The sequence below is a fragment of the Crocuta crocuta genome, unplaced genomic scaffold, assembly GCF_008692635.1.
Source record: "Crocuta crocuta isolate KB4526 unplaced genomic scaffold, BGI_CrCroc_1.0 scaffold931, whole genome shotgun sequence".
NCBI lineage: Eukaryota > Metazoa > Chordata > Mammalia > Carnivora > Hyaenidae > Crocuta > Crocuta crocuta.
Window position 1 is genome coordinate 279,266 of NW_027527834.1, and position 27,329 is coordinate 306,594.

At 50.3% G+C, this 27,329-nt stretch overlaps 1 protein-coding gene across 1 annotated transcript in view; it reads right to left on the reverse strand.

The window, feature by feature from the left end:
• BACE2 (beta-secretase 2) overlaps positions 1-27,329 on the reverse strand; it is a gene marked incomplete at its 5' end in the record, with an annotated part of 58,234 nt that overhangs the window by 23,475 nt on the left and 7,430 nt on the right. The window contains 6 exons of the mRNA XM_077778641.1: positions 399-548; positions 5,154-5,255; positions 6,686-6,820; positions 7,997-8,125; positions 11,836-12,052; positions 23,673-23,761. Of these exons, the coding sequence (XP_077634767.1) occupies positions 399-548; positions 5,154-5,255; positions 6,686-6,820; positions 7,997-8,125; positions 11,836-12,052; positions 23,673-23,761 (822 nt within the window). The remainder of the gene's footprint in view (positions 1-398; positions 549-5,153; positions 5,256-6,685; positions 6,821-7,996; positions 8,126-11,835; positions 12,053-23,672; positions 23,762-27,329) is intronic.

Below are 27,329 nucleotides of genomic sequence, written 5' to 3' on the forward strand. Positions count from 1 at the left end.
GACCAAAGCCAGAGCCTTAGAAACCCAGAGGAGGAGGTGAGGAGTGTGACCCAGCAGGGCAGAATACGCTGTTTGATTAGAAGCTTGGAAAGAGGAAGGAGTCAATGATTTGCTGAATATGGAAAACTAAAGGAGCCAATGATTTGCTGAATACGGAAAACTAAAGGATGGCTTCATCTCCGACCAGACGCATCGGCGAGCCTGCGGAGATCAGGGAACCTGCCCAGACTCACGAGCAGGAGGCACACGCTGGCTTCTGTGCTCGTTTGTTACACGGCACACCTGTGGCACTTGGCGCCTACCACAGAGGCGGTACCCACACGGGCAAGTCACGCGTGAAGTGCCTTACCCCTGCACGTGATGTGTCCGAGGAGAAAAACACACAGCCCGGCTCGTACCTGAGGCAGGATGGTCAGGCGGAATGACTGGCTGGAGTTCTCGTCTCTCAGGTAGATGGAAATTTTAGGGAAGTAAGACCAAGGTGTCTCAGAATTCGTCCAGCAGGCCAGCTGGGACCCAGTCCAGAAGCCATCAGAGAATTCTGGAATCTGGACAGAACGAGAGCACGTGAGAAACCATGACTAGTCTGGCGCATCGGCAGGAACACACTCCCAGCCCCCCACTCCGTCACCTCGCCAGATGCCCGTGGCGGTAAACAACGGTTCCTTTGGACGACATGGCCGGGACAGCAGTCCTCTGGAAGGCGAATGGAGATGACAAATTCCCAGCTGTTAAGAGTTCCCGGGCACATGGAGTGCTTACTGGTACCCGGCACGGTTACAAGCCCTCTACAGCAGTAATTCCTTTAATTCTCAAAACTCCCCACCAGCACAGCAGGATCACCTGCCCCCCACTTCACAGATGAGGAGCCCAGAGCACACAGAGGTGAAGTAACGGGGTCACAGTAGTGGCCAACGACCCTGGGAAAGAGAGAACCCTCCAGGCCTTTCGGGCATCGCCTCTCCTTTGAATTCCGAGCGCGGGACTCATTCCGGTGCACAGCCCCGTGCGGGCTCTCTGCTCTTCTGGAACATCCTCCTCCTCCTCCAGACGTCGGCGCGGATGCCACCTTGTCCAGGAAGCCCCCCCCCACCACCATGCTGATACCCCGCCACTCAGCTCGCCTCCTCGCGCTCTCTTCTCGCAGCCGTCAGGACGGGACGTCCATTGGCGGAACTGCTTCAATTCTGACATTACAATCTGAGGCCTTTGAGGACAGAGGTCTGTTGTCTGTCCGCCTTGCAGTTCTAACAGCGAGCGCACAGGAGAGACTCGGGAAATACTTGTGGGAAGAAGGAAGAGCCGAGAACACGGAGTGCCCACCTGGGCCTCCCACCCTGGGGCGGGGGGACAACGGCCCCTGTACACGGCCACAAGTTAAATGCAACGAACTCCCACCATCTCACCAGGGCGAGTGTAGGCTCCGGAGCCCATCTCGCCCGCACCTGCCAGCTCAGGGGGGAGAACTGTGCAGGGCTTGCTTCTCTGAGAACGTCCAGCTCGGGTCCCAGTGAGGGAAGGGTGTGATGGGATGAGCTCTGGGAGCGTGTGTGGCAGGAGCAGGTCTAGGAGAGCCGGTGACAGGGGCACAGCTGGGGGGGAGTGTGATGGAGCAAAGGTAAGACAGCGTGTGTGGGACGCGGCCAGCAGGGCACGGCAGGGGGCGGAGCCAGGAGTATGGGTGGGGCTCAGGCACAAGGGCAGGGGATGGGGCGGAGCCAGGAGGGCCCGGGACAGAGCAGAGCTAGTCAAGTACAGACTGGCAGTAACAGGGGACTGTCAACAGAGCATCTCCAAGAAGCTGGGCTGAGCCAAGGGCGGGAGTGGGGGTGGGGGTGCCGGTATGAGATGCGTTTGAGGGAGGACGGCCAGAGCACAGCAGCTGCCTTGCTGGTAAAACAGATGTCAGCAGTGGAGGCTGGTGGGGTGGAGAGGAAGCAGCAGAGAAAAAGTCAGAGGAAATCACAGTGCCCAGGCGTCTTCACCAGAGGTCGTTTATCAGAGATCTGAGCTTTGTGGCGAGCCAGGTGTGATTAAGGCGTCCAAGTGGGATTTGCACAGGCTACTGGTTGTTGAGTCTAAACTCCACGGGTGGGCCTGGCTAGAGAGTCACTGATGGGTGATGGGGGATGGGAAGTGATGTGGTGTAATGTGGAATCCCTTCCAGAGAACACAGCGAGAAGGGAGGGGCCCAGGATCCCCCTCGGATCAGGCTGGCAAAGGAGACCCCATGAAGAGGGCTCAGGGACAGGAAGTTCAGGAAGTGTTATGGAAGCGGAGGGAAGGTAAGACAGGTAAGCAGGGATGGTGTGGAGACCAATCGGGGCAAGAAGTGAGAAGATGAGGTGCTGCTGTAGGAACCCTGAGTGCCATGTGCTGCAGGACCACACCCAGCAGGTGCCAAGCCCCCCCTCCTGGGCCAGGCAATGGGGAGAAAACATCCCGAAGTTTTTCGTCCTCACATAGACCGTCCATCATGAAACGTAGTGACTGATCTGTACAAATTCTAATGTTGGCGTTAATGTATTTTCACCTTCTATAAAGTTACGTCGATGTGACCTGTGTATCAGAGGGCAGTATCCCCCGCCAGAGGAACAGAAGGGTGGGGCAGCATCTGCTGGACCCGGCGATGACATGAGCAAAGACAAGGGCGGCCGGGCCTGCACCCGGGGAAGGGAGCCCCACATCAGTGCTGGGGGCAGCTCCTATGTGCAGGTGGAGGGATCAGGCCCAGGGGCCCCAGTAACTCGCCTAAAGGGAACAGCTCCAAATCGGATGGGGGACCATCTACCTCCGAAGAGGGGTCTGTGAGTCCAAGGGCCTCCCTGAAAGGCAAAGCTATGTGTCCTCGAAGGATAGTCTGGACCCTCAGATCACAGAGTTTGGGGTCAGAAGTCATCCAAAAGCAGGTGTCACACCGCTTCTGGATTTTTCAGACGGGGAAGCGGTGTGTGGAACGCAGGACACCACACCTAGGAAGACAGAAGCCCAGGTCTCTGCCACCCGCAGAGCGCCCCACCAGACTCCTTTCAGATCACACACCCATAAACCACGCGTTCCTAACATCCCCGCTGAACAGTCCCAGCGGGGAGCCCAGTATCTGCATTGCGTCTAACTCCCCAATGCCAGCCATTCCAGGGGTGCCTGGGGGGCTCAGTTAAGCATCTGACTTCAGCTCAGGTCACGATCTCATGGTTTGTGGGTTCGAGCCCCATGTTGGGCTCTGTGCTGATGGTGTGGAGCCTGCTTAGGATTCTCTTTCTCTCTCACTCTCTGCCCCTCCCCGATTTGTGCATGCCCCCCCGACTTCTCAAAAATATAGGAACTTAATAAAAGTCAGCCATCCCCTTAACTAGAAAGAAACCCTACACCATGACAAGAGAGAACACTGGCCGTCTGTGGTCCGTGTGCGCTGATACAGGGAGCCGGCTGCCCACCCTGAGCTTTCTCTGCCCAAGACAGAGCCTTCCCGGGTCCACCCCTCCCTGGCATGGGCTCTGAAATCACAGGATAATTTTAGACAAGACAAACACATTCTGTCATCTCGTTCCTCACGCTTTTCTTGCAGAGTCCGTCGCCGCCGAACGCAGGCTGTGATGCCCTCAGGGGTCCCAGCGCCCGGCACGCATGGCACGCATGGCCCACTCGCTCTCCGCGAGGCTCCCACAGGGGCCGGAGTCCCGGGCTCCGCAGGCCAGGGCTGGGGTCACACACACGCGCATCAAGCATTTCTGCAGGAGAAGCCCTAACACGCTTATGGCCCAGAATACTCAGTCTCAAGATGCTCGTGTCAGGTCCGCTGAGGACATTTTCACTACTGTAAAAAATCAGCATATGGCTCCTTATTTTAAGCATGGGCTGATTTTCCTCCAGCGTTCTGAATTTAGGGCACTGAAAACTTAACTTGCCATGTTTTTCTGATTCAGCAGATATGAGACAAGACGGGACCTGACTCTGGCTTCTGACCGCTGCTGCCCTGAAATCCTTTCAAGCTCCCAAAGGGCCTCGGTCCCACACCTTTGTTCCCGGCCCCTCTCGGTTCTCTCGGATCGTCTGCTGCTCTTCCCATGACGGTCTCGGACTCCTGAAGTTTGGCTCAGGACAATCAAAGCCCTGTGCCCTCCTCCCCGTGCTTCTGCGAGCGCCTGTCACGGAGCAGCGGCCGTGTGTGCTCCGATCACTGGTTCCGTGAATCCGGCCAGTGGAGCAGCGTGACAGTCAGCACTGCGTTCGTACCAGGAGAAAGACCCTGGGCAGGAGACGCTCGTTTTTAGGGACCTTGCAAGGGTGAGCCTGTGCAGACAGAGGCTTCTGAAAACACCCAAAAAGCTGAGAGAAATGTCTGTCACACATTCAAACAAACAGCAGCAGCGGCAGGTGGTCTGGACATTAAACTGAGGCTTCTCCTCCCCGAGCACCACTGCGCGGGGCTTTCTACCCCGGCCCTCACGACCGCCCGGCGACAAGGGCGCAGTGGAGACTCCGAGGGCCCGGATCCCGCCCCAGGGACCCAGCTACATTCAAGTATGTCCGAGCCCTGAAGCTGTGCTCCTCCCCGGTCATTGCCTTCGGTCCGTCCTGTTGCCTTGAGCCAAATGGAGAGCTGGAGCCACGCTGGAATACCGTCAGCCACTTCTCCAAAATGCACGCTGCCCTTGACTATGAATTTAGCCATTATTACGCTGGCTTGATGGACCTTTGTCTTCTGCTAATCACTCTCTTTTACAGAAGTAAGAAATTAAAATTCCAGCACAGCTCGGATGAAGGCCAAAAAAGAGTACAATTTCTGGTTTATGTGTTTTGTTTTAAAGGCTGCGAGCGTATTCTTGGTTTACTTTTTAATATAAAATATTACCAGCTAGGTTTTTGGGTTTTTTTAGATTAAAAAAAAAAAAAAAAGCACTACACCCACTACACTGTTATTTGAAATACTAAACAGCACTGCACCTTCAGATTCAAGTCCTCTGAGGTTAAGGTGCAGAAATTCTTCGCTGGTTAAGATGAAGACTGTGAACTTAATAAGTAATAGTTAAAAAAAAAATCCAACCCCTCAAAATCCTCAGACGGAGCCTGTTAGAGTACACAGTAGTCCCCCCCCGCATGTGGTCATGACCTGGTGTTCTCCAAGGTTTATCAGCACCCTGAGGACTTACCAGAGACGTGCGGGCCACGGCTTCAACTACAGCATCAAACACCTTCTGGGGCAGGCGCAGAAGTGTGGTGCCGCTATCCACAATGGCCTTGTCCGCGTTATACTAGGAGAGAGGAGAGTTGGTGGGAGAAAGGCACAGACAGGAAACCCCATATCGGTGTGTGGCTCCAGCCTGTCACTGTCCGTCTCCCCCTGTACACAGATTCAGGCAGCCATGGTCCCTCCCCGGTGGCCAAACTCCCTTCCTGTTCTTGGAACTTGGACACTAGCCCAACTTCTCCCTTTCCGGATAAGGAAACTGAGGCCAGGAAAAGGAAGTGACAGGATCCAAATCAACAGCTGTCTCCCCACAGAAGTCTCCCCATTTGGAGGTGCCCAAATGTCCTTGGCCGGGAACCCCCAAGGGCAAAGGGGGAGGACCCATTTGTCTTTCAAGGTCAACGCGACATGTTAATTACCACTTATACAAATCGTACAAAGCCAACGGCCTTCCAACAAATGGAGAAAGAGGGCAGATGGCTTATTAACAGACACCCCATACCTGTATTTGGCGGAAGCACGGCCACATTCAGGCGGAGGACCTCACACTCACACATGGAGTTTGTGTTTTATCATAGGCCCTCTCATTCCTACTGCCGGATTCTTTACTGGCAAATAAGGGTCTGTGACAAGACACCCAGCTTTGTGGCCTTAGGACTGAAGCCCATCGCAGTGGAAGGGAGCACCGCTCTACCGAGCTCCGTTGGGTGTGCACTGGGAATCAGAAGTGGAAGGGATGGTCCGTAAGGAAGTGACGGCGGGCGGGGATATAATGACACGCCGCAGTTTGTATAAACCATCCTGAAAATGTCTGTTTGGTTTGGTTTTGTGTGTTTCATCCCGAACAGGTTATAAACCAGGCTGACTTCCTCAAGGTGTCCTCCTCATCAATGCCATTATGGCTGCAAAGAAGCCAAACGCAGACAGGGTGTGACTACGGCTCTTTAGTGACTTGAGCCCCGGCTCTACACACGTGGCTCCCGTGAGGAAAGGACAGACGCGCCCCCTCGAGTGAGAGCTGAGCGCTGGAGAGAGGGGTGTGGATGGAGGAGAAAGCTGATGACCTGAGTTTCGTTTTGCTTATTTCTAGTCCCCCCTTTTTCCCTTGCACTGATGTCACAAGACAAATATGTATGCTTGAAAATTAAACAGGGAACTTTGGGGACCACATATCCAAAGGTAAACTTCCTTATTCCATGCTATTCAACCAGGCACCATCAGGCCCAGACGCACAGTGAAAGACATAGCCCCTGGACAGTCCTCTGCACATACCATCTTACGCTACTTTCCCCTGTGAAGCCAAGTGACTGGAAGGAAACAAATTTTCTGGAAGGAGTTCATTACACAAAAAGGCCCCGTAACTTTTAATGTAATAAATCTTTGATTTATCTTGTAATGTAACGGCCCTTATATTTTTCTATTTGGGTGCCGGCGGTAGTATGTAAGCGACCCAGCCACACGAGGCTAGACACAAAGAGATCACAGGGCAAATACCTCTCGGCAGTCCAGGTTAAGGCTCTGGCCTCCAATTTCCAATTTCAGGATTTCTATCTGATAATACCACTCCTCCTTAATCGGAGTATACCAGATGTCTCCTTTGTACAAACTTGGTTCAATTCCACCCAGGACCTGAGAAGGAAAATATTTCCGGGTGTAAGAAGAAATACGTGGGCACATCAACACATTACACTGAGAAAGCATGCCATCAGAAGGCGAATCCTCACTGGAATCAGTACCTTCATGTTATTGTGATATTACAAAATATATATGATTGAAAATTAAACAGGGAAACTTTGGGGGCCATGTATCCAAAGGTCAAACAATATTATACCCATGTCTAATTGAGATGGTCCGGTGGTTTTCCTTATGGAAAGGAAGTACATACGATTTAGCCTTACAGTATCAAGACTTCCTTCCTCCAAATAAATGAAGTAAAATAGTCAACTGCATTGACTGATGGTGATTTAGTTCTTCAGGACAGAAGACACTGTCTTACACATTTGCATGGAAAGCAGAACGAAAGATCTTCCCTAGCCAAAACGTCATGCTGGCAAACTATAAGGCCCCACACATCCTAGGCTGTCCTCTGTCCAGAAAAGGGGGTAAATAAGGCATTAAGAATGGGTGTACTGTTAGCAAATGAAAGCAACTGGGTTTGCTTCTCACAGGTGGGTGATAAAGGGGTGGTCGGCATGCACCCTGTGGTCCCCTTCTTGTCCACTGTCTGTCACCTCCTGCTTTAGATCCGGGCGCAGGGTTCATTGAGGGGGTGCCCAGGCTACAGCGAATCCACAGTGCTGAGGGCTCTGATCTAACAGAAAGCCTTCTGCTGCATGTGTGTGCACACGTGTGTGCATGTGCACGCGTGTGCACGTGCACACTGAGAGAGAAAGGTTATATAGGTGTGCCTGTCTCCCCACCAAACTGATATCACCAGCATTTGCCTCTGCTTCCCCAAGGCAGAGCGAAGCCCACCCACCGCACCCCCTTCTGCTCCTCACCTGCCCCTCCCCGACGCGCCCCAGTCACCCTTCAAAGATAAAAATTTTTAAGAAGCTTTAATGGATTTGGGGGAAGCAATGACAATCATCATCTTGTGGATGGCAAGATAATTAGGAAAGATAAAAATAAGACCTAATTGTATCCATTTTTTAAAGGTTCTAGAACAAAGGCTATCAAAATTCCACAGTATGTTCCGTATTCTTCTGTGTCTACCGTACCTATCGGGGTGTTAATAAAACAGGAAAAAAACTGCCCGATTAATTTGTGATTTTTTTCCCCTCTTTAAGACTGAAAGATACCCACAAGACTACCTCCGTTGGTACCAGGTCCTGCGATGGGCAGGCCCGCCCCGCACATCTGCATAGAGAAGACGTTGGGGATTCTCGCTTGTGCCACCAGAGAATCAAAGAACGTCACCAGGGAACTTGACGGCTGCGGGAAGAGAAACAGCGACGACAACCCCGTGACTCACTGCACAGATGAGGGACCCGAAGCAGACACCACGTGTGACGTACAAACTACTCGTCCAGTTTGTCTTCTGGCGAAACAAACAAGCTACGGTGGTCCAGAAACTGGCGACAGAACCTCCCACCAGGCCACATCTTCCCCGCTGGAGCGGCTCCGCCGTAAAAATAAGTATTTCTAAATTTGGAACCACGCGGTGGATTAGAGTGGCCCCCGCGCGGCGATGACACGCAAGAAGATGGTATTTCTAGAGCCATCACAACGCCGCCGCATCTGTCACGGCGGCTGTTCTAGGACGCAGGGTGGGTGGTGGACTCTGATCATGGCCGTCTCAGAAAGAGAGAACGGTCTGCGGGAGTGGCCTTCGTGGCTTCAGAAAACACCACTCACTCCTTTCCGCCAAGGTCATCTGGCGCAGAAGACCTCTCCGATCCCAGCACCCACTGGACTCCGGAGCGCAGGAAAGGAGCAGAGAAAGGAAGAGTCCCGGGATCCTCAGGGTTAAAAGCCCCCCGTTCCCTGCCGCCACATTTCAGGGGGCCCAAGCGGCCTGCGCCTCCCTTCCCGCAGAGCGGACACTCACTCGGGCACCCCCAGGTCTCCAGGACTCAGAGGAAGAGGCGCAGTGTGCGAACAGCTCGGAGCTACGGGTGGGCCTCCAGGGCTGGTGGTCTCGAGGGCAGGTCAGGGACCTCGGGCAGATTTTGGTTTGGACAACTGGGGGTACCAGTCACTTGGAGCTGTTAGTTTCTTAATTTATTTTGAGAAGGGGAAAGGGGCAGAGCAAGAGGGAGACTCTCAAGCAGGCTCCGTGCGGTCAGCACAGAGTGAAGTGGGGCTCGAACTCCCAAACCATGAAATCATGACTGGAGCCGAAGTCAAGAGTCAGACGCTCAAACTACTGAGTCGCCCAGGTGCCCCCAGAGCTGCTGGTTCTTGATGGAAACTTACTCGTAGTGGCACAGACGCCACTGGCACGTTCTCAGCACCGACGGTCACTGTCAGGACTATTTACTACCCGTAAGAAGTCAAACGAGGGGCGCCTGGGTGGCTCAGTCGGTTAGGCGTCCGACTTCAGCTCAGGTCATGATCTCATGGCTCGCGAGTTCGAGCCCCGCGTTGGGCTCTGTGCTGACAGCTCGGAGCCTGGAGCTGCTTCGGATTCTGTCTCTCTCTGCCCCTCCCCCCCTTGTGCTCCGTCTCTCTCAAAAATAAACATTAAAAAAATTTAAAAAAAGAGGTAAACTGAAACTCTCGAGAGAGCAGAAGAGCAAAGAGAAACCTTCCCACGTGGTAACTGTTGTCTCGGGCCTCCCAGTCCTGCGTCCGCAGACTCTGCCGGGACTCAGCACTATCTCTGCGTGTGACGCGCAGAAACGTGGCATCGGGGTCAAAGACGGAGACCGAGTCCCCTCCAGAAAGGGGCCGGGTGTGGTGCTGACCCAGGCTGGGGGGCCTCCGGTCACCTGCCTGCGAGGTGGCAAAGTCAACACTGTCTGGGGCTCAAGTCCGGCTCCACCACCTGCTACCTGTATGACTCCTTCCTTTGTTTCTTTTATCTGGAAAATGGGAAACTAAGAGCCTCCCAGAGGTGTGGTGGTGCTTAAATGGGTCAGTACATACAAAGGGCTTGGAAGAGGGCCCGGTACCAGGAAGGGAACTATTATTATTCTGTCGAGTCACTTTTCAGGAGGGCTGTACCGCCGGATCCCTCCTAAGGTTTAGAAACATAAAGATGCCAGAATCGACCAAGAGAACCCGATTCAGGTGCACCCAGGCAGACCCAGGTGCACCCAAGCATCTGCTGTGTGAGAGACCCTGGAGGCGCCTCTGACGCACATCCACGGCGGGAAGTGTGGGCTGACCAGGGGCCGCCACTGAGCGCTCGGTCAGCCTCTTCCAGACACTGGTCCCGACTGCGCTGCGGCCACCGCCACCGGCCCCACGCCCCGTCCTCCCAATCCTGGGGCTGTCCTCAAACCTGGGACGGGAACCCACTGTTAGTGACCTTGGAATTCCACACACGAAAAGGTCACGTGGGGAGTCTGGACACCCAAAGGGACCCCGAAGTCACCACTTGCAAGGAAGTTTATTTATCATCAATATTATCAATTCCAGGAAATTCAGCTTCGTTCTACCCTCCTCCAAATAATCCACAATAAAACCTATCGTGCTCACATCTTGCGTTGTCAAGGTCAGTTGAAGGTGAAATGGTTTTCGCTTGGTCACACCGTCAGTGAAATCGTATTTAGGAATTAGTTACACGGTCGGTTATGTGTCTGACTCTTGATTTCGGCTGAGGTTATGATCTCGTGGTCGGTGGGATCGAGCCCCGTGTGGGGCTCTGTGCTGACAGCTCAGGGCCTGCTCGGGATTCTCTCTCTTTCTCTCTCTGCCCCTCCCTTGCTTGCTATCTCTCAAAATAAATAAACTTAAAAAAAAAAAATGAATGTATGTTATTAAGAGTCTCCAAATTTCCATTAAGCTCATGCTACCATACTGAGGGGAAAAAAGGCTCTAGAACCCCGCAGAGTTTGCAGCCAGGCTCTGGGCAAGGAAGGCCAACCTCTCTGACCCTCAGTCTACACATCGATAAAATGGGAGAACAGGGCCTTCCAAAGTCAGCCTCATGGGGAGATCTCGAGATTCAGGGGAACCCACGTCCTGTGATGTTCTCAGCCTCAAGGGCTCTCTCTCCAAGAGAAGCCACAGGGGTCGAGGGTCTGCCTCCACCCCCGCCAGACCCCCCTGCACCATGTACTAGAAAACATTCTGCTGTCACTGGGTGGGTGGGCCTGACATCCATGTGTCCTGTGGTCTCCCACTGCGCTCTGGCTCCAAGCCCAGCACCGAACAGTGAGAAGGGGAAGGTGCGGTGCCCACTGCAGACTGGGGGTGCGGGGCGACCTCCCGCTTTGCTCAGTGGTGCACAGCCCGAGCCCCAGGCACACCCCGGATCTAATCTGCTGGCCTCTGGCTGCCTTCCTGGTGGAAACTCCCCAGCCTGTGAGCAAGACCGCCTCCCGACTCCTGCACGTCATCGGTCCCTCCTTTGGGCCAGCCTAAGTCCACATGTTTGGAGGACATTAAATTCTGTCTTTCCCGATTTGTGCAGGTTCTGATGCTGATGAGAGCGAGGGATCCAGGCTTTCCCCTGGGTGCCTACCGGGCCACTGGCTGGTGGTCCATAGGACACGCGTTCAGGCCCCACTTGGGCTCTGGGATGCTCTCCCCAAGGGTGTCGGCAGCCACAGCAAGAAAGCACGATGCTCCCCTCTGTGGGGGTGCGCCTCCCAGCCAAGGTCAGGACCTCCCACAGGCTCCGTGTCCCCGGGCGAATGTAAGAGTTTAATCAATGTGTTTTCTTTTAACCCTACCCTACGGAAAGCCCCCCAATACCATAATTAAAGTGACTCAGCCTCTGTTAACATTTTTAAACTATAGAAGAAAATAAGCAAAAACAAGACAAATCAGAGGAAGTAACGCTACGGCTGTTTTTTGGGCGGAAAGTTCAAAGAACTGCGCCGTGCACCTTACACTTTAAAGATGCCCATAAGTGTGGCTGATGGCGTAATCACGGTCTGTCTGCACCGCGTGGACCCTCCGGCCGCCCGTCGTAGCCCCGGTTCCAGAATCGTCCCGCCTCTGACTCACTCGGGGCCACGCGCTGGCCTCACCTTAGCCAGGGCAGCGTATGCCAGCCCAAGTATCCCGCTCCATTTGACGCCGGGCAGAAAGAAATTCTCGGACTCGAAGATAGTGGCAATGTTGACGAGGAACGAGCTATTAAAGCCTTTGGGGATGGTGACCACGTCCTCCCCCACGAAGCCGGTCCAGCTTCCCTGTGTGTACTTCACGGTGACATCAAAGCCCTTGGAGCGGTACGTGCTGGACCTGGGCAAAGGAAAGAAGAGGCATCGTATGGTCTGGATCCGCGAGCAACGAGGTGGCCAAGTTGCTGCATAAAGCACAGGAAGGCTATTACATTCAACTCTTAAGAATTAACAGTGTTCCCTGTTGACCAAGTGACATTTCCCACAAGACGTGACACTAACATTTGGGTAGCAGTGCTTCCAGGTCACGTGTGGGGGAGGTACGGGGGTCTGCAGCCCCGACTTTAACATCTGCCCCCACGAAGCTGAGAAGTCAGGGGCTTAACTTAACTGGACGAGCCTTTGAGGGCACAATCAAGTCTTGCAGGGACGGAGCACTGGCTGCTCTGTGACACACGGAGGGGCTGGCAGCTCCCACCAGCGGTGGCCTGGGGTTCAGATTCACACGGCACAATCAGTGTGAAAATACCAAGTGATCCCCTCCACCTCCACGCCTTCCTCCTGATGTCACAGGCTCCCTCTCCAGGCTGTCCCCAGTGCTCCAAAGCTCATTATGCTCAACCCAAAATATGGGGGCACAGCTAGTATCCCCAATCATCGTGACATCATCTACAGTTCTACATGCATATGGCCCTCCGGGTAAGAGCTACTCAAACAGAGTTACACGACGGGATTCCAACAATGGTCAGGGCAGATGACAATCCTGCCCCAGAGGAGACAGACAGTAAACAAATGAATACATAAAATTCCACGTGCTGATAAAGAGGACTCTCCAGAGGCTAAATCAGGGGTGGGGGCAGTGACCTGGCAGTCACCCAGGCATCTCCAATGCCACCACATGCATAAAGACAATGAGCCAATGAGCCATGCAGGAAGGACATTCCAGGGGGAAAATAGCAGGTGTCAAGGCCCTGTGGTTGTCCAAAACTGTAAGGTCATTTTTGGGTTTTTTTTTTAATGTTTTATTTATTTCTGAGAGAGAGAGAGAGAGAGAGAGAGAGAGAGAGAGAGAGAGAGAGATAGCGTGAGCAGGGGAGGGTCAGAGAGAGAGGGAGATACAGAATCTGAAACAGGCTCCAGGCTCTGAGCTGGCTGTCAGCACAGAGCCTGATGCGGAACTTGAACCCACAAACTGTGAGATCATGACCTGAAGTCGGACACTTAACCAACTGAGCCACCCAGGTGCCCCTGTAAGGTCGTTCTTATACCCAGCTTAGTTTAAAAACTCTGCTGAATTAAAGCAGAAGACCCAAAGAATGTCTCTAGGCAAATATCCGAGCATTCACACTAGGGAAACTATCCAATTCCTGAGAGAAGTGTCCAATCACCTGAAATTGCTCCTGTTTGCCTGGGGTTTTAATCTCATGGTTTCAGCCTCTGAATGCTAAGTCTTTGTTGTAGAATTAGATGAACAAATACAGTGTTGTCTGAGGTCAGGAAGGAAGCTAAATCAGAAATGATATGACCTCTTTTGCATGGGAGAGGCACATCTCCTAAGGCTTAAATATATTGGACAATCTGTAACTCAGTAATCACACTTCTGGGAATTTCAGCCTCAGGGAACCCCCATGACGTGGGTCGAGATTTAGGTACAAAGACAGTCACTGTGTTTTATTTATAACAGCCAACGGCTGGAAACAACCTACACGCCCAGTAAAGAAGACACAGTTCAGTAAACTGCACCACGCCTCTATGATGGAATATTATGTAGCACCAAAACCAGCTATTTACTAAGTCATTTTCAACGACACAGAAATAAGGTGCAAGAAAAATGTCAGTGGCTCCCTTCAGGTGGTGGGGTTTGTGGGGGAGATGCCCCTTGTTTTTAAGGCCCATCTACAATCGCTGCACACTTAACATCTACAATCAGAAAGAAAAAAAAGTTATTTTTAAAATGCCTGGCAGACACGGGCCGCTGGGTGGCTCAGTCAGTGAAACATCTGACTCTTGATTTCTGCTGATCGTGATCTCACAGTTCATGGGATCCAGCCCCACTTCGGGCTCTGCGACAGCATGGAGCCTGCTTGGGATTCTAATCTTTCTCTCTCTCTCCCTCTCTCTCTCTCTCTCTCTCTGTCCCCTTCCCCCACTTGCATGCATGAGCACGTACTTTCTCTCAAAATAAGTAAACTTAAAAAAAAAATGGCAGAAATGGGGTGCCTGGGTGGCTCAGTGGGTTAAGCGTCCAACGTTGACTCAGGTCATGATCTCACAGTTCGTGATTTCAAGCCCCACATAGGGCTCTGTGTTGACAACTCGGAGCCTGGAGCCTGCTTCCGATTCTGTGTCTCCCTCTCTCCCTGCCCCTCTCCTGCTTGCACTCTCCCTCCCAAAATAAATACTTTTTAAAAAATGGTAGAAAAATTTTGGAGAAATCTATGTTAACTTCATAATGGGACAGAAAATACGAAGAATGCTTAATTTTACTATTTACCGTCTGAGCTCACTCTGCCACGATCTTAAGGGGGCAGCAGCGTTGTGTGGCCACCTCCACCTCGTGTGCACGAGTCTCCTGACAAGGGCGGACATAGAAGAGGGAGGCGGGAGGGTCCAGGCACATGGAGCACTAGGAGACCCATCGGAAGTCAAACGTGGAAGGCAGTCGGGGCCCGAGGGTTGCTGGAACGCCCAGCTTATTGGCAGCACTAACTCAGGCATGTCTGCTGCGCAGGAGGGGCTGGGCACCTTGACGGTGAATCGCGATGATGCTACTGAATTATTCGGTCCCTGCCGACAATGCAGGGTCATCCCTCGAGGTCAAAAACATACCACTGCCAACAGAAAAGTCTACTTTGAAACGTTTGGAGCATAGGATCCAGTCCAGGGTCGGCGCACTTTTTCGGTAAAAGGGCTGGAAAAGCTTTTGTGGGTTACGTGATCGGCTACAACTCCCCAGCTATGCACGTCGAATGAGGACGCAGGCCACAGCCGGTACATAAACAGTGCGTGCAGCTGTATTCCAATAACGTTTTATGAACAGAAACACACAGCAGGTGGGGTGGAGCCCGCAGGTCCTGGTTCACCACCTCCTGATCTAAAAGGTTCGTTCGTTCTCTCAGGTGCCTGGGGGGCTCAGTCGGTTAAGCGTCAGACTTGGGCTCAGATCATGATCTCGCAGGTTTGTGAGTTCAAGCCCCAAGTCGGGCTCTCTGCACTGTCACTGCAGAGCCTGCTTCGGATTCTCTTTCTCCCTCTCTCTCTCTGCCCTTCTGCTGCTCACACTCTCTCTCTCAAAAATAAAAAATAAAAAATTTTAAAAATAAAAAGATAAGTCGACTTCAGCTCAGATCATGATCTTGCAGATTCTTGAGTTTGAGCCCCAAGCTGGGCTCTCTTCACTGTAGAGAGCCTGCTTGGGATTTTCTCTTTCTCCCTCTCTCTCTGCCCTTCTGCTGTTCATGCTCTCTCCCTCAAAATAAATAAAGATTAAAAATTAAATAATTACAATAATAAAAAATTTAAAAAATAAAATTTAAAAAAACCCCATAAATCTACCTTAATAAATGATTTGTTATCTCCCCAAAACAATCTAAAGCACCACAACTTTCTTTTGAGAAGCTGATTTATTTCTACTGTGCCCAGAGTACAGAACACTCATTAGAATCTGCTCATCTCGTAGGAGCCTGAGCCAGCCTCACACAGGTGTTCGGCGTGTCTTCTACTCTGCCTGACCAGCCCGATACGTCAGTGCCACCTGCAGAGCCGAGAGGCAGCTGTCACACTGACCGGGTCCAAACACTAGTTCAACTGCTTATTAGCTGTGTGATACAGGCCAGGTTACTTAACCTCTCTGTGCCTCTGCTGCCTCTAGCTGGAAAAGGGAGACAACATAGCACACCACACCTTGTGCGGTGGTTTAAGTTTGAGGAGCAAGAGTTAATACTGGAGAGCGTTTAGAAGAAAATCCCTGAGACGCAGCAGGTATGCAACAAAAATAGCTGCTATTATTATAATTACCTAATCACTTGCTATCTTTATTCAATCTACAAACTACTACTAGAAAATGTAAGAATTTTTTCCTATGAAAATGCTCCTACAGAGTTACTCTTATTGAATACAGAATCGGTCTCATCTGAAAGTCCCACCATCCCCATGGAAAGGGGTCAGTCTGTCGAACGTCTTGGTCAAGGTGGTCAGGAGCGGCGGAGGGGGCTTGGTTTCTAAAGGCAGACAGCTCTCCAGCGTTCTGGAGCAGCGCTATCCTATACAACTGGCCAGTCAAGGAAATATCACAGATCAATATCTGTCCAATATGGTAGCCATGGGAGGGATAAAATACGATTATGGAGTGACTAAAGAGGTAAACTTATCTATCATCACGTATTTTCAACAGCCACATGTGGCTAGCAGTTACCCTTGTAGAAAGCACAGTTGTAGATAATGCGAGAAAAAAGCAAATTCATGCTCCCTGAGCTCCCTGAAATGAACCTCAAAGAGCAAAACCCTCAGAGATGAACTGTAAGCAACTCAGGGTTATCGACGTATAGCTTCCAGGACTAAATGAGAAAGAACAAAAGTGTTCTTCTATCTTCACGCTCTAACATCCTACCTGTTGGCACTACACTGCTTTGGCTCTCAATGGCCCTGCACAGGAATTAACTACTTGGAGGGAGAGTACCCCACATTGACTCCTCCTGCGGCGTCCGTTCTGGGTGATCAGAAACGGCAATCATCAAGGATGCAAATAGCCAGGAAAAAGCCTGCTTGCGGCAATAAACGTCAAGTTTGAACCGATTCAGGAGGCATTCTACCTCGGAGAAGCATGTTGAGGGAACACAGGAGTGAAAAGTGAAATCAATGAACAGAGGAGAAAAGAGCCACAGACCATCGTATTATTTTGAAAGAAACCCACTGTTGGTTTTCAGGGGACGTAGAAAGAGAAGGTGGAAGGGCAGAACTGAAGAGTGGGGTCTTGGGGTCTGCTCAGTTCTCTGAAGACACCGCGCCCCGGGAATGTCAGGCTTCCAAAAGAATGTAGTCAGGGGCTCTTCTGCATATCTGGGGGTTTGGAACCTACCTTTGGAGTTGCTGGACTGGCCCAAGTGACCAGAGAGTCCCTCCCCTTCTCTGCTCACTCTGGAAGTGACCACACCAGAGTGGGTGGGGCCCCTGATGGTCCTGGGGCTGGCTCAACTAGTCTGTCCATCTTGGAGATCCATCAACACCCTCGACAGTGGCCAATGCTCAACAGTCCCGCTTGAGACAGGCAAACAATGAGTGGGCTCGAGAAATGATCTCCGTCATCACCAAAAAAGTCTGCATCATCCCAAGGACGGATGAGACATTTCTCAGGGGCTTCAGGGGTCCAGCTCAGCTTCCTTAAGGTGGTCACCGGTAATCCCCTAACATCCCAATTCTACCTACAAGCAAAGCATCAATTGTTCCCTTGCTACAACTACCCTATGGGCTTCACCCCACATGGACTAAGGGAGGAGGAGACATATTAATGGAAATATGTTTAATTTCCCAAAGACATTAGTAGAAGGTCAGGGGAATGAGTATGTTGGCTCTTTAATCAAGCCAACTGGCTGGAGGCTATTTTATTGGCTAAAAAAGACGTACATCTAAAGAAATACACAATCTTCTTTTTGCCATGTAGAAATTCATCGGAACATTCGCCACCATGAAAGGAGAGCCTCTGATGGGAAAAAGCTACATCAAATGATTAACGGTAGTCTGACGGCTCATTCCATAAATCAAAGAACTCTTGTCAAAGAACCCCAAGCCAAAGCTCCAATTACTGGGAAATGTTTCAGGAAGCATTAAACCTGAATATCCCAAGACTGGGGGACTTGAATCAGAGGCTGACAAACGCAACCAGGAACCTTATTATAACTAAGGGAGATCAGAGGGGCACGCAAACACAGAAACATCACAGAGCAGGCAGCCACATCTCAGAAAAGAACCCTTTGTCAGAAACTAAGAAGGGAAGGGAGAACGTTCTCTTGGCTTCCATCAAATACAACGGTGGAAAGCGTACCTCAGCCAACTGTAAAGTCAGCTCAAAGCATCAGGGAAATTCGTAATACATAATTTACACAAAAAATGCTCCTATCCTTCCAATATTAAATCTGTGTCAAATGGAAGCCTAGGAGAAAACTGGGGGGTTAGGGGGGGGCAGAAAACAGAGGACGGGAGAGAAGAGAAAGTTAATGTAAATCTGAGCAATTTTTGCTTAACCTGCCGATACCCATTGTTAGTAGGGATGCCAGTGACTGGGCAGAATGGGCTCCAAACTCAAAATGTGATGCTTGGTCTTCTGGGTACTAAGTACATTTCAGCATCACCTGTGAACCAGGAAGGTGGGCTAAGGTCTGGGCGACAGAGCCTGGGGTGGTGTCCGCCCACTGGTCGGTTCTGTTATCTCTGCTTGTCCATGCGTGGGGAGCCCAGGAGTCCGCTGAGTGCCCACAGAGCTGGTAGGCAGCCCCCAGCAATCTTGTGCTAGTTATCAGGAGGGAAGGCTCAGCCATCGAGGGAGCTACAGACGGTCCCACAAGTTTCATATTAAACCAGGCTCAACATTTAAATATGAAAAACAGGAACATCTTCCACCCGACCACAAACCTGGCCAGCAAGGAAAGCAGGGGACTAGGGGCGCCTGGGTAGCTCAGTCGGTTGAGCGTCCGACTTTGGCTCAGGTTATGATCTCACTGTTCGTGGGTTTGAGCCCCGCGTCAGGCTCTGTGCTGACAGCCAGCTCAGAGCCTGTTGCCTATCTTCGCATTCTGTGTCTCCCTTTCTCTCTGACCCTCCCCTGCTTATGCTGTGTCTCTCTCTCCCTCCCTCTCTCAAAAATAAATAAAAAGTTAAAAAAAAAAAAAAAAAAGGATAGCAGGGACTAACTGAAGCCTGAGGCAGAAATGCTGACCAACCAAACCAGAACAAAGCAAAAGGTAAATGAGAAAGACGCCAGCAGGCTACAGTCGGCTAAATACTGGACACACATTAGTTGGCACTGTATACAGTACTTGTAACACTGACTGCGATTTACCCCCGAAGGTTTCAATAACCGCATCTGCGCGGCAGAAGGGTGACTGGCTTGCAAAGTGCTCTTTTGGCCTTTATTGATCCCTGGCTGTGGGCACTTGTCCAAGAACTACCATTTATTGATCCCTGGCTGTGGGCACTTGCCCAAGAACTACCATTTACCCACTGGGAAGGAAACACTTATCTACAGAGTTAAATCTGCATACTTGAGGGGCATCTGGGTGGCTCAGTGGGTTGAGCATCTGACTCTTGATTTTGGCTCAGGTCATGATCTCACAGTTGGTGGATCCGAGCCCTGAGTCAGGCTCTGCACAAACAGTGCAGAGCCTGCTTGGGGTTCTCTCTCCCTCTCTCTCTGCCTCTCCCCTGCTCACTCTTGCTCTCTCTCAAAATAAACAAACATTAAAATAAATTGTACACTGGAATCTAATGTAACTACACACATCTCTGGAACTTTGGCTTTACTAGGCCAGACTTTTTCCCACTGTCCCATGTGTCTGCAGATCTGTGACGAAAACCAAACTACCCCAGGGGAGGAAAGCCACTAAAGACAAAACTGAGGACTGATGGATGTGGGGGGAGGGGGGGATGGGCATGGAGGAGGACACTTATGGGGATGAGCACTGAGTGTTATGTGGAAACTAATTTGACAATAAACTATTAAAAAAATAAAAAATAAAAAAATAAAAAAAAAAGGTAAAAAAAAAAAAAGACACAGCTGAGCCTCGAGTAGGATTGTTCTGCACATGCGTGTTCTCAGAATAGGTAATATTCTACACGTGTGTTCTCAGAATAGGTGGTGTTCTACGCATGCGTGTTCTCAGAATAGGGAATATTCTACACGTGTTCTCAGAATAGGGAATATTCTACATACGTGTGTTCTCAGAATAGGTGGTGTTCTGCGCATGCGTGTTCTCAGAATCGGTAATATTCTGCACATGCGTGTTCTCAGCTTAGGGTAGCTGTGGGGACACCAGGTACAGGGAGGGACTACTGCCCTACCATGGAGAAGAGGAGGGCTAAGGTTGCCTTGCCACCCAGATAACATTTTTTTACGTGCTTTTAATGCCCATTTCATTTTCCAGAAACGCAACTCTGCTCGGGGGAGGTGATACTTTTGGGGGAGGGGCAACTTTACCAAGATTCTTCTCCCGTTTGGAAAATCACATCACCAACCCAAGCTGCCCTGGGGGTCTGAGTCCACTTCAACCCGCTTCTACCCGTCTGCACTGGCTGCCGCAAGGACCCCGGTGACACGCACAGCCTCGTGTGCCCCTACCTCCCGGCCCTCCCACTGCAGCCGGTCCAGAGTGTGCACAGATCAAGGTGCTGGCCCCCTCTGTCCACATGACCGCTTTCCATCCCCCCTTGTACGGTACTGAGGCATCTACATTTACACATGTAGGTAAGCGATACTGATACTGCCTTTCCATTTCATTCAGGGCATTACCAAGTACTTGTTAGAAGAAGGAGGTGACAAGGCTGAGGTTCAGGAACTGCTGACCTAGACTCTTGAACTTGGACAGGTCTCTTGGCCTCCTGTGCTACGTGAATAAAATCAAAGTCTGGACCAGCTCCAAGTTGTGCTCCATGACGAAGCAGTCCAGAGTGAGCAGCTGGGGGCAGAGGATGTGGGTGGACAGGGGGAATGGGAAAGGGCAGAGAGTAGCCCCCAGCCTCATGCCCGCACACACTCACACACACCTCCCCTGCTGCACATCTGTGGCTCCAGCAAAAGCTTTGGGGCACAGACAAGTCCTCTTCCATCATAAACAAGCACTGACTGGGAAGTTCGCCCTGGAATTTCAGTGATGACAGGTTCTCAGTCCACAGGGTCATAAACTAAAGCCACAGACTCTTTGGAGGAGGGGCCCACCGGGGATCTGGCGGCCCCATGAGGCCTGCCTCGCACCTGCCACCACTGCTGTCCAGCTGTGCACATAGGAGACCACATCTCTTGTGCCCCCAAAATGGAGACCAGGATGTGGCATCAGGAGAAGACAGACAGGTGCTTCTTCCTCACGGGGCGAGGTCTCCTGCCTCACTGTGAATGCCCAGCGTTTTCGGAAGCTTCCCAGGGAGCTAAATGTGGTAGCTCAGGGTCTGGAAACAGCTCACAAGTTGAAGAGCAAACCACGTGCCCACTAACTTGTTCTCTCTGTTTAAGTTTAAATTTTAGGGTCACAAAGAGATGTGAAATCAAAATGTGCAGGGTGTTAGGGCAGCAACTCGGGGACTCGGGACAGGGGACTCGGACCCCACGGGCTCCCCTGAAGGCCAGCGCTGCCGTGAGGCCCTGGTGGCCGTTGGCCGTCCCGGGAGCTCAGCGGGGGCTGCCCCATGCTGTCCGAGCTCCATCCCATTCTCCGGTGCCCGCCCCACAGTGGCAGGCTGGCAGCCCCGTCCTTGGATTCAGTGCTTTGTGCTCCTTTCTGAGCGAGTCACAGAAATGGCTCCAGTGAACCATGCCTTGACCACCACTGAACTTCGGGACAGCGAAGGTGGCTGTCTGGACAAGCCCAGGCCGCTGCCCAGAACAGCCTCACGCTCACGCCTGACGCACCTCTCCCTGCTCGAGCCCCTGCCACGTTAGGACTAGAGGCCTCAGTGACTATCGGCGGATGGTGTGCTCTCCGCAAACCAGGTGTGGCTACAGAACGGCCAGCTGACTCGGAGTTTTGCCAAGTCAAGGCCAGGAGAAGGCACCACGGCTGCGGGAGAGCCTCCTGTGGGTCCCCTGAAGGAGTTCAAACCTGTGCGCACACGCAGATCCAGACAAGTACACGGCTCACCAGAAAGCACAACCATACACACACAGCGAGGTCGACACATATACACATACGCAAGTATCTACATAAATACACAAATGACACACACACAAATGACCCACAACCATACACATATGCAAATATTTACATACACAGATGTCTACAAATATATACACAACCATATGAACATAGGCATATGCATAAATATACACATAATCATATACACATACAGATATGTATGTATACATTGATATCTACATATACACAGTAATACGCAATCATATAGACACATAAATATACATACAACGATAAACATATGCACAGCTATCTATACATACACAAATATACATATACACAAATACAAATATACAGATATACATACAACCATACACACATATAAATACACAACCATATACATATACAGATACGTATGTATACAGATACCTACACATACACAATGACAGTCAGACAAATATACACATAACCATATATACATATGCACAGATTTCTATACATATACAAATATATACATACATACAACCCTACACACATACAAATAGACACACAACCATGTACACATATGCACAGATATCTACACTTATACACAAAGACAATCCTATACACATATGCAGATATCTACACATCTACATACCCGGATATATACAACCATATACACACAACCATATGCGTACACAACCATACACATGTATAGAGATCTACATATACACACAAATATTTACATATACATAAATATACACACATATATTTATACACATACGCAAATGTATACACACACAGATATACATACAACCATATACACATATGCACAGATATCTACATACTCACACAACCATATACACACACACAGATATCTATATATCTACATACACAGAAATATATACAACCACATACAGATACCCAGAGACATATACACAACCATATACACACACACATATATATAACCAGACACATATGCAGATATCTACACATACACAAATATTTACATACACATAAATACAATCATACACACAATAACTACATATACACAAATGTCTACACACAGACAAAACCACATACAAATACAGATATCTACATAAACACACACAAATAGACATGCAACCATATACATATACAAATATATATACAACCATGCACGTGTATGTATCTACACATATGCATATACACAGATATACGCACAAATAAAACGATATACACATATGCATATATCTACACATATACACAAATAGACATAGAAGTGTATACACGTACAGAGTATCTACACATACACACAAACACACACACATACACACAACCATATATACATACACACAAATATACACATCCATATACATATGCAGATATCTACACATATACATACACGTAGATATATACACAACCATAGACACATATACAAATATACAGATAAGCACATATACACATACAGATATGTATGTATACATTGATATCTACATATACACAGTAATACGCAATCATATAGACACATAAATATACATACAACGATAAACATATGCACAGCTATCTATACATACACAAATATACATATACACAAATACAAATATACAGATATACATACAACCATACATATACATATACACAAATATACACACAATCATAGATCATATACACACATACATATACACAAATATACACACAATCATAGATCATATATCTACACATACACATACACACATGCACACAAGGTCCACATATACACAGGTATCTATCTACACATAAAAATATACGCATAACCATGCGCACAGATGTCTATACACGTGAATACGTACATACACAGATCCCCCTTAAAACGACACAGCCTTTCAGCTTTTCTTGTGCCAGTGTCTGCTCAGAATTCACGCAGTGACCCGAAGCCCTGCCACGCCCAGCCACACGCCCATCACTCACCTCTCTGTGTCAAAGTACGAGTCTATGTAAGAATGCGGGGCACCTGCCACGGCGAAGTTGCTGCTTCCGGTGTCCACGAGAATCTGCAGCTTTTAATTTGAAGGGGAAAAAATAGAAACTATCAGGCTACTGGAATAAGGCAACGTTCCTGAATAATTCTTTCCAAAACTAAGCAACCAGAACAAGGTATTACACTTGGAAAAAAATGTGTATCAATGAGAAATTTGTTTTAAAAGTTATGAAATTGAAATCTGAACACGGTCCATTAAGAAGCTAATGGGGGGGGGGCAGTGTTCCTTCAGATACACAATGGGCCTTAAGGTAAAATTGAGCGAAATAACGAAGCTTTCCTTTTTTTAAAAAAAACAAAGTTTTTATTTATTTCTGAGAGAGCGAGAGCGAGCGAGAGAGTGAGCGAGAGAGACAGTGTGAGCAGGGGAGGGTCAGAGAGAGAGGGAGATACAGAATCCGAAGCAGGCTCCAGGCTCTGAGCTGTCAGCACAGAGCCCAACGCAGGGCTCGAACCCACGAACCGTGAGATCATGACCTGAGCCGAAGTCAGACGCTTAACCGACTGAGCCACCCAGGCCCCCAGAGTTTTCCTTTTTTAAGCCATTGGCCCTTGCTCTAGGGCAGAGCCTTTTCCCACCCTGGGCTGTCAGCCAGCTCCCAGCTCCATCACCTGGAGGGCGTGCCCCCCTCCTGCCTTTCCGATCTCACACTGGAAACTCAGACCCAGGGGGGCCCTGTGCCCAGGGTACACCTCCACAGCCTCCCCCCTACCCGGCAGCTGGCATCCCCTCTTCTCTGCTGCGCAGGAACCGGGGACACCTGTCACAGGTATCATCTCTTAGTTTTAATGACTCAGACTTTGCAATCAATAAAAATGCAGGATCTTCGACTTTCCACTGGTGGGCTCCGACACGGTGTGCACCCAAATCAAGGTACGGAAATTTGTATCGTTCTGTGGCCCCTTTCCAGTCAATCTCTCCTGTTCCTCAAAGGCAACCTCCTTCTGACTTCTATTCCCTGGACTGGTTTACTGGTTCTGGACATTATGTAAATGTAAACATGGGAGTGGTTTGTTTTTGCCCAGCAAGGAGGGGGGCATCTGGCTTCGTCTGGTCAACACGTTTTTGAGCTCCTCTCCTGCTGTGACAGGTACTGGGACTTGATTTACTGTGGAGCATATTCCCCTGCTCGGATGTGCTGCTATGCGTCTGTCCTGCTCGGTGGGCAATGGGGCTGCTTGTAATTTCAGCCTATCAGGAAGGAGGCTGCCACGGACGTTCTTACAGGAGTCATTCTGTAGATGTCTGTTTCCATTCCTTTTGGGCAAATACCTAGGAGTCCAACTTGTTGGCTCATCGAATAAGTCTATTTTTAATGTGTGTGTGTGTGTGTGTGTGTTTTAATTCCAAACATCTCTCCAAAAGAGATACAGCAAGTTACACTTCCACATGCAATGGGTCAACTGTCCGTTTGATTCATTTGCTCCACACCCTCCTCGGATTTGGCATCACTGGTCTTTTCCACAACAGTCTTTCTAGTGCGTGTGGAATGGTATCTCACTGTGGCTTCGACGTAACCAGCCACACTGTATTAGCATCGTCCCCTCACCATCTCCAGTAAGCAATGACGTCCAAGGGAGGGTAGGGCGTGCTCGGCATCTATCCCGAGTCCAGAGTCCAGACACACAGCCCACTGTATACGGCATGAGGAGATCTTTCAGAAGTAAACATAGAACATGCAGATAGACCCCAAAAGTTGAAAATCAAATCAAAATGCTAAGGTAAAGGTGCACCTAGGTGGCTCAGTCCATTGAGCATCCAACCTCAGCTCAGGGCATGATCTCACAGTTCATGAGTTTGAGCCTCACGTCGGGCTCTGTGCTGACAGCTCAGAGCCTGGAGCTGCTTCTGATTCTGTCTCCCTCTCTCTCTGCCCCTCCTCTGCTCACTCTTGCTCTCTCTCTCAAAAATAAACATTAAAAATAAAAACTGCTAAAAAAAAAAAAAAAGGCTGGACGTGAAAAAATCCAGGTGGCTTAAGTTTTTATCTAGAATTCTCTCAACACTTACACAGCTACTCTGATCAAACTCTCAGTTTTGCCAAATCCAGTGTTTTCCACACTTCTCTCACTTGACCCCCTCCCCCCAGCAGGATCTCACTCAGTCAGCCATTCTGTCCTTCTGGAAAACCCATCTTCGTTCTGGATTCCAGGACGGACACTCCCAGTTTTCCTCCACCTTCCTGCCTGCTCCCTTCAGTCTCACTGCTGGGTGCCTCTCCTCTCCCCCGTGGGAGAGTCCCGTGGGGGACGCGGGCACCGCACATCCCCTCACATCCTCTAAGCCTTTATTCAGTGGGCACTTCTCAGAGCACCCGTCTGAACAGCAAGCCCCTGCCCCTGCTGGGGACCCCCTTCCCTGCCTCCCCTGCTCCCATGATGCTCATCCTCTCCTGGGGTAACAACAGCAAAGGCATCTAACAGCACCTACTATGTGCCAAGAACTCAGCACCTACTATGTGCCAGGGACTGCATATACATTAACATGTGGAACCCTCACAGGGCCGTCTGAGGGCAGCATCGACACCCTGATTGCACAGACAGGGCAAGCAGGTGCAGAGGGGCCGACCTGCCCGGTCACGCAGGGGTGTGTGGCAGGGCCGGGTCTGAACCCAGGCTGTCTTACTCCCAACACATTATTTTAGTGACCTGCCCACTTCCCAGGCTCTAGGAGCTCCCCGTTCCCCTCCCCCCACTAGCATGTGAGCTCTGGGCAGGGGTTTGTGCTGCCCGGATCACTGCTCCGTCCCCAATGCCCAGGATGGGGCCGGGCACAGAGCAGACACTCAAATATGTGTTCAATGAATGGCTGAATGATTCTCAAAGGTAAAATCAAAAACACCAACTTTTCTCTTGGTACAAAGACAATACAGATTCAGGAAAAAATAAACAACGTACAGTTGGGGCGCCTGAATGTGCCAGTGGGCAGGCTCCGCGGAGCCCCAGTTTTAGGCTGCCAGGCTCACGGAGGGTCTGGCTCCCCCCTCCCCGATCTAAGTGCACCGGCTTCCCCTGCAGGAGGCTGTGGAAATGGCCCGGGGAAACGGACCATCCTGGGAGCTGGACCTGTTGGCACAACAAATGCAATGCCTGTGCTTTTCCAAACAAGAGCCTATTTTGGGACCTCAGAGGGTGCTCTTTGCAGCACTGAAGATCCTCGTCCAGGACACCTGCAGAACAGGGACAGACAGATCTGGGGACAGAGGCCTGGCGTGGCTCTAAAACATACTGAACAAAGAGATGATAAAAGTGACTCGATATGCCCTATCGAGGCTTTAGGAAGCGAATTCTGCCCTTCATCTGCATCTGCTAACACAGAGTCACGGGAAAAGGTGCAGGAAAGACCTCACTCCCCTACGGAGAGGTTTGGAGATTTCAGACAGCCTGCAGTCTGAACAAAACTCATCTGGTTCCGCATTCAAATGCGTGATGCCCAACAGCCCTGAGCTCCTGACCCACAGCATGGGTGGGACTGCATCTGAATTTCTCATCAGCGTGCCCTGTGAGTCTGCCTGCACTTGGATTGGATTGCAGAGGAGCAGCAGGTGCAGAGACCTCTGTGCATCCAGAAGTCAGGGCAAGTTCAC